The sequence below is a fragment of the Gastrolobium bilobum genome, unplaced genomic scaffold (assembly GCF_033153095.1).
Source record: "Gastrolobium bilobum isolate Gb01-03AN ecotype WA unplaced genomic scaffold, APGP_CSIRO_Gbil_v1 utg2926, whole genome shotgun sequence".
In the NCBI taxonomy this organism is placed as follows: Eukaryota; Viridiplantae; Streptophyta; class Magnoliopsida; order Fabales; family Fabaceae; genus Gastrolobium; species Gastrolobium bilobum.
This window is the reverse complement of record NW_026898807.1, coordinates 519,381-538,157: the sequence shown is the minus strand read 5'-3', so window position 1 is coordinate 538,157 and position 18,777 is coordinate 519,381. Positions and strand designations below refer to the sequence as shown.

Here is an 18,777-nt window from a genome sequence, read left to right as displayed (position 1 = left end):
TGGTAACGAGGTTGGGATCATCAAAACAGCGAACCATCTAATGCAAGGACAATTTTTAATGTTGGTTATCCAATCGTATAAGCGATCACATATGCTTTGCTATCTATCTAGTCTCCCTAAAATTACAGTTGGTAAAATCTTGATTTATTTAATTAGAGACTCCAAGCACATGAATTTTTTATACGTAGATAGTTAAGAGCTTATTATTCATCAATATAACATGATTTGTATAGGGATTAATTTCTCATGTTTACATAAAAATATACGAGACTTATGTGGAATTATGTGAAGAAAAAAAAAATGAACACTACACACTTTTATGTATATATACGAGATAAAATTATCTTCTAGAATATGATAAACATTAAATTCTAATCTCATTTATATAGCATTTTAAACCAATATGAATTGTGTTTTAAGATAATTTTATTAATATTGATTGATAGATGGCAAATTTATAGAGTTCAAGGTAATTTTGTTAATATGGATTGATTTAGATAAAAATTGATATATAATAAATGAAAATTTAATGTTTCAAAAAAAAAATGAAAATTTAATATACTTTTTTTGGATACAAGAAAGTTTAATATTTTTATAATTGGATTAACATGGAAGGTTTCTAAAGACATACAACGGTTATTTCTATAAATAAAAATTGTACATAAAAGTTGTTACACAATACTAAATCTAATCATCAACATGGGTAAATCTAAATGCTTATAAAAAGAAATAACGGAAGAGCAAATAAAAAAATAATCAATCTCCAATTGTATAAAGCATGACGGCGATGGATTATCTTTAGTATGTCGCCATTTAAAAAATTAAAGATTAAGAAGCATTGGGTGTGTAGGGATCCCACCACTATTCCATGTTCCCCCTATCGCTAACTGATCAGTGACACGACACGAAAACAACTTGGCATCGCGTAAGTTTAATAAACGACCATGATCTTGTCTGAGACTCTGTTACTAGACAAGACATGAAGCGTCGCACTCTCACCTGAGTTCTTTTATTTCCAATTATTTATATTACATTAATTTCATATTACACTTAATCGCTTAGATATATACTAAGCTGTTTTGTTTTCCGTTTGTTTTAGTTGTGGTCTGTTCTTTCTCTATTCTCTTTCTGTCTCTTTCCTTGCCGTTGTTCTCTGCCGTTTCAGCTTCTTGTCGCTGTGTCTGCGGGAAAGGGACAGACACCTTCTGCTTCGAATCTTCTTCTCCAACCGTCACTTTTATCAGTGAGTGATTGTATTGTAGGCTAATACTCATTTTTCGCCTGGTTTGTTTTTTGTGCTGAATTGAACACTAAATGTTCACCATCAAGTTACGAAGGTTGCATGCTTCTTTTCGGAATTTGAACTCTCTAGTATGTTCTTTCGTGTTTACCCAAACTCAGTTCTTGACAGTTCAAGACAGGAATTGCAACTATTTTATTCACATTTTCAGTTGAATTTGAAGGAGGTTCATAGTTTCCGGTAATTTCTTCATGAATTTCGTTGATTATGTAATCGCTTCAGTCCAAGAGAGTTGGTTGAACTACTAGATCTGAGTTCAGGGACTCTCCTTTTGGTTCTTTAACTTCCATCTTCTGATTTCCTGCACTTATATAGTGCTTTCTGCTGGTTGTCCAAGTTCCAGAGCTGAGAGAACTAAGAATAAGGAAATTGAGAGAAGGAATTAAGATGACTCTTTGACACTGACAAGCTTGTTATAAAAAATTGAGACGACTTTGTTAGGGTACATGAGAAAGAGGCAGAGGGATAACGTTGGCCATATGTTTACTGTTTGGATTGTCGTACTTATAACTGCCATTTGCAGAAAATATTATTGCCTCAATAAAATCCTAAACTATGTCAAATGCCGAGTTATATAATGTACCTTCTGAATCATCCAACTCTACCTGTGCTCCCACTGTGTTGAAATGCAAGTCCTGCTTAAGTGCTTTTGGCTAAATTATATCTTCCAATACCCGTTTCCTAGATTGTCTTCGTATCATCTTTTTTCCTTTTTTTTTCTTTTCTTTTTAATTGGACTATAGGGTGTACTCCTTTCCCCGGGATTCTCTCTTTTGATCTCAAAATAAAATGACTAAGGCCTTTCTGAAATTCAATTTTAGTCTGTATAAACTGTGCATATTGGTTGGACAAAGTCTGGTTTCCAGGCTTTTAAGTGATACTTCAGCATTAATTGTAGACTAAATCAATAAAACTTCCACTGCTCACTTGTCTAGTTTGTCTTTAATTTTCTAGAACCGTGATATCATCAGCATGCCTTCTAATTTTTAATTTGGGAAATTTTAGTGGTCTTTTCTGGACTTCTCTTTAGGTTCTGAAAGCATCTAAACATACATTGGCCTGTATTAGGATCCAATAATTGCCATAGACTACAACATGCGAAATGCTATGTTCCTAGTAGTTAAATTTTAAATTCTTTATGTGCTTTTCTTGGTAATTCTGATCAAGATATCGGTTGGAAGAACTTTTACTGCTTAGTACTCTCATGTGATACTAGTATACCTTTTTAATCTGCCATCCATTGTATAAAAATTATGTCATGGATAATTTTTCCTCATCGTTTTAATTTTTAATATTCTTTCCATAAGCTTCCGGTGTTTCATTTGATCTTGTACTTCTCCTAAAAATGAATGTTGAATTTAATCTTATGCTTTATGCATGCGTTAATCCTAATTCTGAACTTTCAACCAACAAAATGGCTTCTATAGACATTGAGGATCAGTTATCTGATCCCAGTCACTTTTACACAACCATGTATCTCTTATGTCTTTGATATTGTTTATTAAATGTTTATTATGGGTAAGAACTAAACTAACATTGGAACTTTCTGTACAGGTTCTTGTGGTGTGACACACTCCTCTTTTATAATTTAGAACAGAATATTGCTCTTCAGTGGAGATTAAGATGCTGTGTGATGAATACTCCATTTTACAATCATGAGTCTCGCATTTGGTTCCTTGGTGTAAATGTGACAGTTGGCTGCTTCCAAACGTGAATTTGCACGAAGAATTTGCAGATCCTGTCATTTCCTCTTTTCTTTTTTATTTTGTGTGTTTTTAATAAGCTTTTCCCGAAGACATGCCTTCATGGTGGGGAAAGTCTTCGTCCAAAAAAGGGAACAGGAAAGAAAACAGGGAAAGTATTATTGAGACAATACAGCGGAAATTGAAAAGCACTTCTGGAGAGAAGCGCAATGATAAATCAAGAGGGTCTAGGAGACATCATAATGAGATTATTTCAGAAAAGGGATCTAGATCCCTTGAGCCTTCAAGATCATCATCACCCTCTACACACGTCTCCCGGTGTCAAAGTTTTGCACAAAGGCCTCGTGCGCAGCCACTTCCACTCCCAGGATTGCACCTTCCTTCTACCAATCATGCAAATTCTGGAATTAGTGTAACATCAAAACTGGAAAGCAATGGAGGCTCAAAACCATCACTATATTTTCCCCTACCAAAACCTGGTTATGTCTCTAACAGGGAAGAACCTGCAGATGCTGAGGGAGATATAGCCACTGCATCTGTTTCTAGTGGAAGCTCTACTGATAGTGATGACCAATCTGACTCACATTTCCTTAGTCCTGTGGCATCTGACTGTGAAAATGGAAACAGAACCACCATTCACGGTACCTTCAGGTGGGTTTGCTCCATTTTCATGCATTTTTTATTTGATTAAAAGACCTTTCCTTGCATTTCCCTTATTTTCTTTTCCTTTATCTGATTAAATTTATTTCAATGCTCGTAAAGTGTGGCGCACAATGATCAGTCACCTATTACTCTCCAAAAAAACTCAAGAGCGTCCTCAAAACCTGCTCCTCAATTGTGCAATCACCAGCTTATATCTAACTCACCTAAAATGGCTCCTTTACATCTGCCAAATCTGCAAATAGCTTGTTCAGGTGGTTTATGGAGTGCTCCAGATAGTTCAATGTCAAGTCCTTCTAGAAGTCCAGTGAGAACATTTGGTCTGGAGCAAGTTTTGAACTCTGGTTTATGTACAGGAAAGCTTTATTCAGATATAGCTTCTGGGCATTGCTCTAGTCCGGGTTCGGGCTATAATTCTGGGCATAATTCAGTTGGCGGAGATCTGTCGGGGCAGACATTTTGGATGCAGAGCAGGTGCAGCCCTGAGTGTTCTCCAATACCTAGTCCTGGAATGACAAGCCCCAGTCTCAGTTCCAGGATACACAGTGGTGCTGTCACCCCTCTTCATCCACGAGCTAGAGGTGCAGGAACACAATTGTCCACAAGACGTCCTGATGATGCAAAACAACGGACTCACCGATTACCACTTCCGCCGATAACAATCCCTAATTCATGTCCATTTTCTCCAACCTATTGTGCAACCACATCTACTTCAGCACCGCGTAGTCCTGGCATTTCAGAAAATATAACAAGCCCTGGTTCACGCTGGAAAAAGGGGCAACTGCTTGGAAGGGGGACATTTGGGCATGTATATCTAGGTTTTAACAGGTACATAGCTGGTGGTATTCAAGGAACATATTTATATATTTTCTACGGTTGGACCTACGATCATATTATTGGTATTAGGATTTCTTTATGCATGATATTAGAATTTTGAACTTAGCTGATTTTGATTCATTATTTGTCTTCTTCTTGATATGTTAATGTCAACACCAGACCTGATTCAAATTTGATATTTGTAATTGTTCTGTTGTTCACGTCTCGATGTGTGGGTTATCTATGATTTTCCTGCATTAAATTCTTTCTACTTTTACATCTGATTTAATTTAACTTTTGATCAATAGTGAAAGTGGTGAGATGTGTGCAATGAAGGAGGTAACCCTTTTTTCTGATGATGCTAAATCAAGGGAAAGTGAACAACAACTTGGCCAAGTAAGCTTGCTTTTGTAGATTATGTGAACCGCATTTCCTTTGTTGCATTTAATATCTCATTTAGAAAGTGAAAAAGCAAACCTTTTACTTTCACCACTCGCCCTTACCTTTTTTACAATTAAAAAATGGATAGTCTTGAAAATGAAATAATCCATTAGTTGTAAAAGGGTGTGTATCTATATATGTATATATTGATTGATCCTTGATATGTATGGATGATGCATATTCACTGATACCAGTAGCATCTTGCAGGAAATTGCACTGCTAAGTCGCCTGCGGCATCCAAATATAGTCCAATATTATGGATCTGAGACGGTATATTTATTGAACTCTTTGCTTCATTCTAATAATGGTTTAACTTTTGTTTACTTCTGTTACGTTCCAAGGGCTTCGTGTCTACTCCCAGTGCAAAAACATTCCTAAAAGTGGCTAGGGAAGATTCCAAGCACATCTTCATTGGTATCAACTGGCATTTGCTAGTTTTCATTAATAAAAGATTGAATTGGTATCAATAAGTCCTAATTCATATCAATTAGCATTTGTTAGCATCCATTAATAAAGTGTTAGTATCAATTAGTCCATATTAGTATGAATTACCATTTAGTATTTCAAATCCTTGTAATCTGCCGTTATAAAAGCCAGGATGGCTGTATCGAATGAGCAAGCAATTACTTTCTTACAATCTCTCTCTCCTTTCCTCTCTCTCTCTCTCTCCCTTCTTCTCTGTCTCTTCCTCTGGAATTCTGCCATTCTACAACTACTCTTAACAGCTTCATTTTACAAATTTGTGCAATCAATTGAGATCTTAAAACATATTGCCTTGCACATAAATCAGTAACCGTAATTGCTACTGTGTTTTGAGAAGTATACGTCTTTTTAAAAGTTGTCAGACTACTATAATTTTAAGAGATGGTATCGATACTTCAGCTTGTGTTAACTGCTTTATGGTTCTTTATAATAAACAGGTAGATGACAAACTTTATATATACTTGGAGTATGTCTCTGGTGGGTCAATCTATAAGTTGCTTCAACAATATGGCCAGCTTGGTGAAATTGCTATTCGTAATTATACTCGGCAAATTTTGTTAGGTCTTGCATATTTACATGCTAAAAACACTGTCCATAGGTGAGTCTTATAGATTGATTATAATCACATGACTATCTTCTTAAAAGTTCTGTTTTAATTATCATCTTTAGTTTTGTTGGTAACTTATTTTCCTCTGGCCTAATTGCTGGATTTTGTTCAGAGACATTAAAGGAGCAAACATACTGGTGGATCCTAATGGGAGGGTAAAATTGGCAGATTTTGGGATGGCAAAGCATGTAAGAGCCTTTATAAGATTTTTTTATGTGTATGCCGCCCAACTTTTATCTTCATGTCAATAAAGGAACTGCCTCTAGGGCATTGAATAATCTGAATGGAGTCAAATATACTGTCTGTGCTTCAACATGAGGCTGTGGCTTCTAATATTCCCTATTGGAACAAATTGCAGATAAGCGGGCAGTCCTGTCCATTATCTTTCAAAGGAAGTCCTTACTGGATGGCACCTGAGGTCAGCATGATTTCCAAGTTAATTAGCTCTTTTTGCTATTGATGTTTTTCAGGTAGTGTTCTTGTTTGTAACACTGCTCTGATTGTCTAGGTTATAAAAAATTCAAATGGTTGTAATCTTGCTGTTGATATATGGAGCCTTGGCTGCACTGTTTTGGAGATGGCTACGACAAAACCACCTTGGAGCCAATATGAAGGGGTAAGGAAATTTTGACGACAGACTAAAGAAGATTGTGAATACTGTTTCATATTCACTTCAACTCTATTTTCTGCAAACAAATGAATCCCTAACTTGGAGAACATGCTTGTGAATGTTGATTGCTTATCTTTGTTTCTTCTGTTGTACACTACATGTTAGGTTGCTGCTTTGTTTAAGATTGGGAACAGCAAGGAACTTCCTGCAATCCCAGATCGTCTATCAGAAGATGGAAAAGATTTTGTCAGGCTTTGCTTGCAAAGGAATCCACTATGTCGTCCCTCAGCTGCTCAACTTCTGATGCATCCATTTGTTAAAAAAGCCACACCAGAAAGGTCCGTTCTGTCTGCTGATCCTTCAGAAGCAACACCTGCTATTACAAATGCAGTGAGATCTCTGGTAAAAGCAATTGGAATTGTTCATAATACTGTTTCTCCAAAGTTCTTACTCTTACATGCCAAAATTTGTGCAAGTATATGCAGCAGCCTTTCTCCAAAGTATATAGATTTGCTATGAATTTCGTAGTACATCCTGAATTTAATAAAGCATTTCTGGTATAAGGCTTTTACGTAAAGTATATAGTTGTCAGAATGCATGAATTTGATTAAAACCCATTGGAATCTTTAGATGGTTGATTCATGGCAAACATATGGATCCATGTTTTGTCTCTCTGTCTTTTTGTTCTTTTTGGTTTTTCACATATTTCTTGGATTCGTTATTATCACTGTGTTATTATTTTTTTAGGCCATCGGACCGGCAAAACATAATTTATACATTGATTCAGAAGTGGCTGGTATCTATCTGTCTAGAAGCTTGAGAACTGGTTCAGGTTTAAGGTCTCTCTCTCTCTCTTTCTCTGTCTCTGAAATGCACACACTCAAGCATGAGAAGGATCATATGCATAGATAAAGCAAATTTGAGAGGGTATATATATATATATACATGGATACTTGGATAGGAATACTTGTGGTGCTAACTCGCGTGTTCCTGATGATTATTTTGTCACTCGAATAGTTAAAAGTCATAATACAAAATCGTCCACAGTTCTCTTTTCTTAAAAGGAAGTTTGAGTGTAAACTTAGGATCCTGCAGTGCTTTAATGCTCTGATACGATACCTCCACCTAGTATTCTTCTCTGTTGTACACCATAACTTGCACCGTTGTTGCTGAATTACCAACCATAGTCAATACACAGCTTCATTTTTTCCATCCATTTCTTATTATTGTATTTCGGATCCTATCATACTCATCTTAGATAAGTAGCTTCATAATTAAGCTTCAACTATTTAACAATTTGGAAAAGTGAGTATTATGGTACTAATGTCATGGCCACGGATGAAAATTGGTCAAATTTGTTCCTCATGTTAGGGGTTTGTTGATACAAGGGCATGAGAATTGTCTCTGATGTGAAATGAAATGAACTAATTTTTTTCCCCTCATCCTTTATTTTCAGTGATACCCATATACCAAGGAACGTGTCACGTCCTGTGTCTCCTACTAGGAGCTCCCTTTTGCATTCTAGATCACTGCATATGAGTGGAAGGATGTCTCCCTCTCCAATATCAAGTCCTCATACTGCATCTGGCTCATCTACACCCCTCACCGGTGGTTGTGGTGCAATCCCATTTCATCAAACAAAACAGCCAACATTCTCGTTTGAAGGTGTCGGTGTGAGCCAAAGGACTCAAAATGGTCTTTATTCACATGGAAACACTGCTTATCAGGAGAGAAAAAATGAACCATTTTGGGGGATTCTGCAAACCGCTTATGCTTGCCCGGATATAGTTTCATCTAATAATGATGCTCTTGGAAACCATAATAGGAGGGCTGTCCAGGGAGTTCCAAGAGAATTTTATGATGGGAAGTCATATTTAACTGATTGTGTGTCACTACAGCTGTTAAGTGATCATGTAAGGTTAAATTTCATCCCTAAATCTTAATCCTAATGCTCCATTGCTTTGTGCCACATAGCTGTTAATGGCTTATGATCAGGATGTTGATTACCCTTCAAAATCTTTATGAGGATGGCATGCTCATGGAGTGCAGTAATTTAGGTACTCGTTGAATGACTTTGAAGTGTCAAACTAATTTTGGATACCATCCACAAATATGGTGCAAAATTCTGACTTCCAGAGTGGATACCATAGGATATGCAACGTTAGCCTCGGTCTTACTGAGCATTTTTTTTAGCACTTTTAGGTAAATGTACATTACCATCTTCGGTGCTGCCTCTGTTTTATACTTGTATGTGATCATCCCAGCTGAAAAATGGTGGTGATGCCAAAAGCATTACTGTCAAAACATAAATGTCTGTTGTACAGATGGTTAGGAACTAAATTAAAGGGAACTTGAACAATATTTTCCTCCAGCATGTGCTTGTGTTGTTCCACTAATACACTTGCTGTCGTGCTGGGTGCTGTTAATGTTGTAACATCCTTTATTATTATTATTATTTAATACAAATGTTTTAGCAACTTTTCGCCTGCTTGATGCAGCATTTTGAAGGATTAGTTATTCTTTTATTTATTTAATTTTTGGGCTGTTTCCCAAAGAAATATATAAAATGCAGAGTGTATTAATGAATCATGACTATCAGATGATTTGCAGAGTTGCAGCTTTTTCACTTTGACTTGTTTTTTGTTTTTTCCCAGGCCGCGCACTGGTGGCCCTTCTTTATAAATACGTTCAAGTTATTTAATGTTGACATTTTTTCATATATTTAATATTATATTTTGACTTCTAAACCAATGTTATTTATACATTCAAAAGATTAAAACATTTTATCATAGTATATAAAATTACACTATGTCTTAGTGGTGAAACACTCTTCAGTGTACTTTGTAAAAAAATTCTTGTCAATATAATATATTCAAAAGATTAATTTATACATTTTTTCATATATTTAATATTATATTTTGACTTCTAAACCAATGTTATTTATACATTCAAAAGATTAAAACATTTTATCATAGTATATAAAATTACACTATGTCTTACTGGTGAAACACTCTTCAGTGTACTTTGTAAAAAAATTCTTGTCAATATAATTCTTCTTTATACATATTTGTAAAGTTTTTGTAAAATTATACTATATAAAATATATCATTCATATTAATTTAGTAAAATACTTTATGGAGACAAAAGGTGAGATCGGCTCGATAGAGAGAAAAGAAAAGAAAACAGAAATTGCCCTCTGCATCTCCAATTTGCGAGCTTAATAATTTGCTATTAACGTACGTTATGTTACGTAGATTATGATTTGCTATTAACGAAGGGAAGAAAATGATTCGTAAATTATCTGTGAGTTATGATGTGACAAAAATAATCTGTATAGATAAAATTTTCAAATTTAACAATATCTTAATTGTTTTTAAATACTGATATTTACTTTCAAAAAATACTGTATTAAAAAATTTAAACAATATTTTAGGAAACAAAGGTATAACAGATGTCGTCATGAGTCTATTTTGTATGAAACTTCACAAATAACATAATACATTTCATATCAGATTTATAAATAAACAAACAAATAAAATAGAACTTACATATATTTAATGTTGCCCATTCCTATAATTATGATATTATAGTGCCATAAATAACTACTTCAAATAGTTACCTTACCTGTGATAAAATTACGTAGCAATTATCGAAGGCTTATTAAGCATTTCGAGATGAAAAATACTAATTGAACGATTGTTTTTGTAAAGAACAAATTCAACTCAACACACCTCCTCACACGAGAGTGGACGATGCACAGGCCCACCTACATGTGCGAAGAAAGAAATTCCACTAGAAAGAAAGTGAGGGCGATAAGAATCGAATCCAGTATACTGAGGCTCTGATACCATGTAAAAAACTAATTTAACCGAAAAGCTTAGGCTGTAGGTGAGGGATTTTTAATGGTTTCTACATTTTATGGTTCTCATTATTAACAGTGCGCTTCTGAGGGAGGCAAAAAAGGTAAAAAAAATCGTAAGCACGAGGCACAGGGCATAATAGCAAGAAAGAATCTCTCAGTTCAGTTCACAAACAACAGGTAGGAACTATTAAGTCCTAATTTACACATATATGATGGATTAGAAACAAATACATATTCCACATAAATTGGCCAAATAGATAAGAAGACAACACCAGGTAACATAATTCAAAACGAGCAGAGATTGATGAAGGATTAACCCCTTGTCTTGAAAGGAATTGCTCGGATCACTATCTGGTGATATACAGCAGCAAGGGCAGCTCCAATAAAAGGTCCAACCCAGAAAATCCACTGTAAGACATAAAATTAATTAAAAAAAAAACCGTTTATTCAAAGCAGAATAAAAAAGAATTTTCAAAAATTATTGGCAGTATATACATACGGGCTTAAGCATATAGGTGGATATTTCAAGCCACATAATCAGAAATAAGTGAAAGGACACATACATGGTCATCCCAGGCACGGTCTCTGTTGAATATTATGGCAGCACCGAGACTCCTAGCTGGGTTAATGCCAGTTCCTGTGATGGGAATGGTGGCCAAGTGGACCAAGAACACAGCAAACCCGATTGGAAGAGGGGCCAACATCTACAATTATATCATACAAACAGCACATTATTGTGTTAATTTTCATGACTTTTTTTTCGAAAAAAAAGATATTCATCTAAAGTAAACTTAAGTAAAGATATATTTACTCTTATATTTTAATTAAGATAATTAAAAATATACCCTTAGGTTTCCAATTAGAACAAGAGTTCGATATTTCAGGGTTTAAGAGAGCTTTATCATTTCTAACTATACCTGTTTATTGTACCAAAACCCACCACTACATTTTCGCTAAAATTTAACATTCAGAACAGAAGCACAGCTCAAATGTGAAAAACAAGAGAACAATATATATATTAACTAAGAAGCGAGAACAAAGAACAGATACCGGAACGTGAGAGTCTCTAGCGTTTCTCTTGGCATCAGTGGCGGAGAAAACAGTGTAAACAAGAACAAAGGTGCCAATAATCTCAGCTCCAAGGCCATCACCCTTTGTGTATCCATGATTCACAAAATTTGCTCCACCTTTGTACATCTCATAGCGAGCATTGCCCTCAAAGCCCTTCACTACACCAGCACCGCAAATAGCTCCAAGACACTGCATGATGATGTAGAATAGGGCCCTTGTGAGGGACAGCTTCCTAGCCAAAAAGAGACCAAATGTCACTGCTGGATTAATGTGCCCACCTGTGCCAACCAACACCAAAGATCTGGGGTTAGTTCAAAGGAAAAATCTTTCATTAAAAGAATACAAAAAAGAAAAAAGAAAAAAGAATGGAATAGAGAGGAAAGGAAGGAAGTGTGTACCTGATATTCCAGCTGTGCAGTAAACAAGGGCAAAGATCATACCACCAAAAGCCCAAGCAATACCTTGAATGCCAACAGAGGAACACTTGTTGGGTGACCTATTCACACCCATCACTGTTAAGATGGTGATGTAAAGGAACAAGAAAGTGGCCACAAACTCAGCAATCCCAGCTCTGTAAAAAGACCATGACTTTAACTCCCCTGGCTCAAACAAGGGTGCTGGGGGTGGCTCTTTGTAGTCCTTGTCACTCTGTGCCCCTGTCCCCAATGCATGCCTTTCTGAGAATTTGTTTGCTCCAATCTTAACATCTTCCTCCCTCTCCATCCTCTTCTTTCTCCTCTCTTGCACTCACTCACTTCAGTTCCCTCTTTTCCTTTTTTTCTTTTTTGTTTCAGCTAACTCAAAACAAGTCCTAACTCCTCTTCTGTTATGGGCAAATTAAGTTGAAGGAAGATTAGTTTTTATATATAGTGGAAATTCAAAAAGCTAGCTAAAGTAAAAGTCCATTATTTGCTTTGCTGGCAAATAATAGCAATAGCTTTTCTTTCTTTCTTTTCTTTTCTTTTTTCCTTTTGAACAACCTTTTTTTGCTTTGGAGGTTAAAATGCTAAATTATTGTTAGGTTAAAGATAATTGCATTGTTATTGAAAAGATTATTCTGGAAGGGGCGAAAGGATGTTGACAGGTTCTGGTTGGCATGTTTCCGTTGTTCTTATCTTATCCGCCGCAGAGACAAACATGATGTTAGATTAAAAATGATTTTGTTTTGAATTTTATATGTCATGTCATTAGCTGTTTGGTCCCATGTGATTCGTTCCAAAACAAATAAAGTTAGTGCAGTCACGCGCACTGAATTGGCATATAAAACAGTGGCCAAAAAAGGAATAAAAAACATGTATGTGGGGGGAACTGGGAAGGCTTAAACAAGGGAAATGTTATCATTTTTTTTTGGAAACAAAGGAATAGTTAAGCTTCTTTATCCAAAAAAAAAAAAAAAAAAGAATAGTTAAGCTTCAATTGAATCAATTCCTAACCCTGTTAAATGCAAATGAGATTTAACTAGTTGATAATTGAGTGTCAGAATTTGCTTTGATAGTGTTCAAATTTTAATTAAAGCAAATTTTTATAATTCTTTGGGGTCAGAAAGAATCGCCTCTCATTCAAAAAAAAAAAATTAGTCTCATCTTTTCTAAATAGAGGAGCTAATCTTTTCCCAGAAACAAAGTGGATGGAGGAAGAAAAAAAAATGCAAAGGTGATTTTAACGGTAGGTAGCGGCAAGAAACAAATCGTATGGCCAGGAAGAAAAGCTCGTTTTGTGACCGTTGGGAAAGCGTAAGCTTCTATCAAAAGCACATGGGTAACGGCTTTTTGCTTTTTGGGCTTCTAATCAAACTGCATCAGCACTTTAGGCTATTTGACTAAAGAGAGGTTTTATATTCCTTTGATTTCCTATTTAGTATTTAATTTTTGATATTTATTAATAGAGTTCGTTTAATGCAGTGGAAAAAAGCGGTATCGTGCCGTGGGAAAAAGCAGTATCGTTGCGACCCCCCGGAGCACTCAAGTTTTTTACTCTGGATAACTCATAATAATTTCGTTACCTTAAGGCAATCTTAAAATTTTGGATGGTTATAATTTTTGATCTGGGAATTCAAATCAGATAATTTTTTTTTTATTTCATATAACTTTTTAAGATCTACTCAATAACATTTCATTTGACATAGTTTATCTCTACACAATCACAAGAGTTTTTAAAACCAAAAGAAACAAGCTTTTTGACCTATTTGATTCTTAAATTAAAATGTTTGACCTATCTAATCTTATGGTCAAACTATTTGCCATCCTAATGCAGGGCAACACGGTGTGTCAGCTACCGATTTGGGAAACGCCAGAAAAGTCAACGTTTATCAAAATGTCATCATGAATAACGTGTTCAGTTTGCAAAGAACACGTCAGTATTAGTAACATTTTCATTCTCCTCAAAACGCCAGAAGACATACCGTGTTTGATGATGTCAAATTTTTGTGCTTTTTTCCTTCTGAAAACGTCACAGCAGGTGCCGTTTCTATTGGATTTGACAACAAGAAAACGAGACTCTTGAAGACGACTCTTAAAACGGTAGGCACAACACCGTTTTCTAAACAAGACAAGGCCGTCCCCTCACATCTGAACGCGGTAGTCATTGCACCATTTATAGTAAGCGGTAGCTTGCCCAGCGTGTTCCAAGTAGGACAAGTCTCTCCACTGACACCTGAACGCGTCAGTCAGTGCACCACTTTCAGTAAACTATAGCTCACCCAGCGTTTTGTAAAGAGGACAAGCCCTTCTACGGATATCTGAAATTGGTACCTGACATAACGTGTTTGTAATCAGATTCCTTTTCCACACAAGACAAGGCACATTTCGCAACCGTACTTTATTTTTGTAAAATTTATGGCTTTTCTGTAGCTATATATATACTCGTATTGTTTAGTTAATGTCACTTGTGCTTCTCTCCCTTGTGCTCTTCTTCCTTGTGTTCCTCTCCCTTGTGTTCCTCTCTCACATAAAATTGGTTGGAGTGTTGTCATGTGGTTTAGTGTCATAACATGTTGAATTTTTTTTATTTTCAGAGAATCTTACTCTTCTTCTTATAATTTTACATCGTGTTTTTTGTTCGTTAATTTGTTTTATCCGTGTCATTATTTTATTTCATCCCATTTTACAAATTTTGTTTACCAAATTGTAAAAAATAAAAAAATGAGTTCAAATTTACAAACGGTTCGTGCACTTGTCTACTATAATGGTAGAAAGGTAATGGGTCGTCGTGGTGTAACTTTTGAAGGTGAAAAAAGAACAATGCGAATTACACGTGGTACTAGCTTTGAGCAGTTAAAGACAAACATTCATCAAAAATTGGAGTTACATGGGAATCAATTTATTTCTGATGTGACTGTGAGAGCTCTTGCTGGCAATAATGAATATACAGCAATATCAATTACGGATGATGATGCAGTCGATATTATATTAGATATCTTTGTGGAACAATCAGAAATAAGTTCTGATCAGAGCAATGCAAGAAAGTTTGTTGAGCTATACGTGGATGTTGAAAATGTCGAGGAATTGGCAATACCAATTCGGTCACTTGATCTGAATGTAACAGCAAATGCAGAAATCTCATGCCGGAATGCGTCATCTTCTGCACCTCCCGCAACGTACAACAATGATTTATTTGAAGATGAAGAGGTTCCAATATGGGACCTTAACGACAATTATGAAGAAGAAGAAGACGAGGATGTGTGTCTGGCTGCTGAGCCTGATGACGATCAGTCAAATAGCGATGATGATGATGATTGTAATCCTTCCACAACCCCGATGATAGTCGAAAACACCACTCAAGGATTGTCATCCACAATCCCGACGATACTTGGAAACAATAGTCAGCCATTTTCATCAACCGGTTTTGAAGGGTTTCATAACATGGTTCAAGGTTAGCGAACACATGCAACATTTCCCAATATTGGTGAATTAGTTAAGGTTTATTGTGTTCAATAAAGTGTTCATTTTGATCTATGTTGTGTAGGTGATGGTAGCTCGAATCCGTTTTGGAGTGGTATTTCACATTTCTCATACATTAATTATGATTTTCCTAATGAGGATCGAGAATATAATGAGGGGGTCAATACTGATAAATGGACCATTGGGGATGAGTTGTTTGTTAAACAAGAATTTGAATCTAAGGAAGCAATGCAAATAGCAGTGAAGTCTTATTGCATGAAAAGTAACAAAGAAGCTGTTGTTGTTGAGAGTACAACTCTTAAGCTAGTAATGAGGTGCAGGAGCCAGGATCAGGGTTGTCTGTGGAGAATGAGAGCAATGAAACCGAAAAATGCTGCTATATGGGTGGTGACTAGATGGGAGGGACCTCATAATTATGTCAGCAGTAATCTGTCCCAAGATCACAGACAACTTGATGCAGCATTTATTGCTTCAACTATCCTAGGTGAGAGATTTTATTTCTGTAAGATGTATCTTTCTTTACGCATATGTGCATTGGTTTGTTAAGTAAAGTTATGTATGTAATTTTTTGGCAGATATGGTGAAGGAAGAACCCCATGTATCAGTTGGGTTGATCCAAGAAAGAATCCGAAACAATTTTGGGTTTACTATATCTTACAAGAAGGCATGGAAGGCTAAACAAAAAGCCATGGCGCAGATTTACGGGGACTGGGATGAATCTTATGCTAATTTTCCTAGATGGTTTGATTATATGTTACGTTTTTCAGAGGGTTCTGTTTATCATATCCAAACAAATGAGCATGTGATAGATCATCGGGTTGTTAATGGTTACCGAGTTTTCGACAGGGTTTTTCGGACTTTCAGGCAGTGTCGTACTGCGTTCAACTTTTGTAAACCTATTATTCAGGTCGATGGCACACACTTATACGGGAAGTATAAAGGTACGTTGTTGATTGCCACAACGCAGGATGGAAATGATGAGGTTTTACCATTGGCTTTTGCAATTGTAGAAGGCGAGACAAAGGAAGCATAGGAATACTTTTTGGCTTGTATACGTTTGTATGTCACGCATAAAACTGGTATCTGCCTAATCTCGGATCGACATCGAAGTATATTATCGGCAGTTGGAAACCCACATCTCGATTGGCAGCCCCCAAAGGCATACCATGTTTTTTGCCTTAGACATGTTGCAAGTAACTTCAATCAACGTTTCAAAAATGTGGAATGGAAGCAACAATTAATGAACATAGGTATGACCTCTACTATCATATGCAACCAATGTCGTATTATTAAAATAACATTCAAGACCTACTTCCTCTGAACCCAAACTTAATAAATCATTTTGAAAAATTAACAATGTCACGAGGGTCCATAAAATGGCTTATGAATATATTTCATAAAAATGGACCAAATATAGAAGATGGCAAACTGAAAATTTTGACTTCTACGTAAAAGTTCAATAAATAAAATATACATGCAGCTACTTACTTGATTTGGTTGGAGGATGAACTTCAAGTGATGGGGAGGAAGGATGCACCTAACACCAGCTTGTACCGACCGACAGAGAGAAGACAGCTCCAAAAATATGACTGAGGCAAAATAACCGTGTGGTTTGTGCTTCTATAAGAGTTTAACTCCTTTGCAAAATGGTGGAGCAGGTAGCGTTTTAAGGTGAAACCGGATGGAACGTTTTGCAGTGACTGAACGCGTCACTGAAGGTCGCGTTTTCAGTGGCTTGTCACTTTGGCCTGCCAACTGCAGTTGAACAGAAACACGTCACTGCACCTGCCGTTTTCCAGTTGCATTGTCACTTCGTCTGACAAATTCCAGGGACGCGGCTGGTTCATCACCGTTTCCAATATGAAGGGTCATTTCGGCCTACTGCAAAACGTTTGCAGGTCTGCCGTGTTAAAGTAATCAGGAACACGTCTGCTTCTCTGCCGTTTTCCTCTCAACTGAAACGGTACTTCAACTGACGTTTTCTCTGCAAACTGAAAACGTTATATGTGATGACGTTTTTAAAAACGTTGATTTTCCTGCCGCCTCCCAAAACGGTTGCTGACACACCGCGTTGCCATGCATTAGGATGGCAAATAGTCTGACCATAAGCTTAGATAGGTCAAACATTTTAATTTTAGAATCAAATAGGTCAAAAAGCCAAAGAAACACCTCATTGTATATTTGTGAGATAAAATATGTCAAATGAGATGTCATTGCGTAGATCTCAAAAAGTTATACGAAGTCAAAAAAAATCATTTGATTTAGATTCCAAAACAAAAGTTATAATCTTCCGAAATTTTACAGTAATGAAATTGCCTAGAGTAATAAAATATTGTCACTAGGTAAACCTGTGTGAGTTTCCCAAAAAAGTCGCGACATTCAGTGAGTGCACCGGAGGGTCGCGTCACTCAGTGCCGCTAAATCCTGTGGCATGAAACGACGAGTCATTAATAAATATCAAAAATCCAATACTAAATTAGTAATACATTATAATATCAAAAAACCTCCTTTGGTCAAAGAGTTCAACACCTTACGTAGTCACAGAAACACCCAAATAAGTATTTCATACGAAAATCAAAAATCGATTTCACGAAATTCTATTAATAATCTAGTTTTGTTAAATTTTTAGCATTAATATTTGTTAGAAAACCTATATTAATTAATTATAATCTTGCTTATGAGACTTACTGAAATGATTTTATTTTTTTCATAATTACTATTTATCATTTATAAAGGGAAAAAACATAACCAAAAAGGACTAAGATTGACAGTTAATACTGGTATCTTGTCCAAAATAATAATAATTAGTTTCACCTCTACAAGATATGATAAAAACATCTGGGAGACAAAAGCATTATTTAAATTTAACTAAAAGAATATTGTGCTAGATTTTATAGTAAAAAAATCTATATTAAGAGTATAAATCATCAAACGTTACTATTAGTTTGGTGGCTTAGGATATCCAAATTATCAAAGATACTATAAATTAATTGAATATCGTCATAATGGAGCAAGACAACACAGAATATTAAAATACCTGTTTATTCCTTTTTGATATAAAATAAAATATTTGAAAATTAAAAACGAAATCAATTTTTTTTTTTGCGTTCACCTACTGTATATTAAAATAAAGATTATTTTGATGCTATTTTTAATTATTAAAAAACTTACTTGGTAATAAAATATTTAAAGAACTAAATTAATGCTAAGTGAATATTCTGTTTAGCCGAAAAACTAGTCAAAACAAATTGTTCATGGGATGCTTTCTTTAGAATCATAGCTTGTTATCAATTCAACGAAAACTCAACTAGTACAATTTAAAAAG

General features: G+C 35.6%; 2 protein-coding genes across 2 annotated transcripts; one reads left to right on the top strand and one right to left on the bottom strand.

Moving 5' to 3' along the window:
* The first annotated feature begins 3,097 nt into the window (after positions 1-3,097).
* LOC133284312 (mitogen-activated protein kinase kinase kinase YODA-like) lies at positions 3,098-8,963 on the top strand. Its single transcript, XM_061481315.1, is given in 12 exon segments — positions 3,098-3,654; positions 3,766-4,491; positions 4,788-4,875; positions 5,128-5,190; positions 5,841-6,001; positions 6,123-6,198; positions 6,369-6,428; positions 6,519-6,626; positions 6,786-7,022; positions 7,368-7,459; positions 8,077-8,545; positions 8,547-8,963. Coding segments are annotated over 12 exon segments (2,685 nt in total). The 3' UTR covers positions 8,595-8,963.
* Positions 8,964-10,598: 1,635 nt separating this feature from the next.
* Positions 10,599-12,474, bottom strand: LOC133284302 (aquaporin PIP1-2-like). Its single transcript, XM_061481300.1, has 4 exons — positions 11,952-12,474; positions 11,533-11,831; positions 11,046-11,186; positions 10,599-10,890 (listed from the first exon to the last, which is right to left on the bottom strand). Exons 1-4 carry the CDS (start codon positions 12,274-12,276, stop codon positions 10,795-10,797), a joined length of 861 nt encoding a protein of 286 aa, XP_061337284.1. The 5' UTR covers positions 12,277-12,474; the 3' UTR covers positions 10,599-10,794.
* Between the last annotated feature and the right edge of the window lie 6,303 nt (positions 12,475-18,777).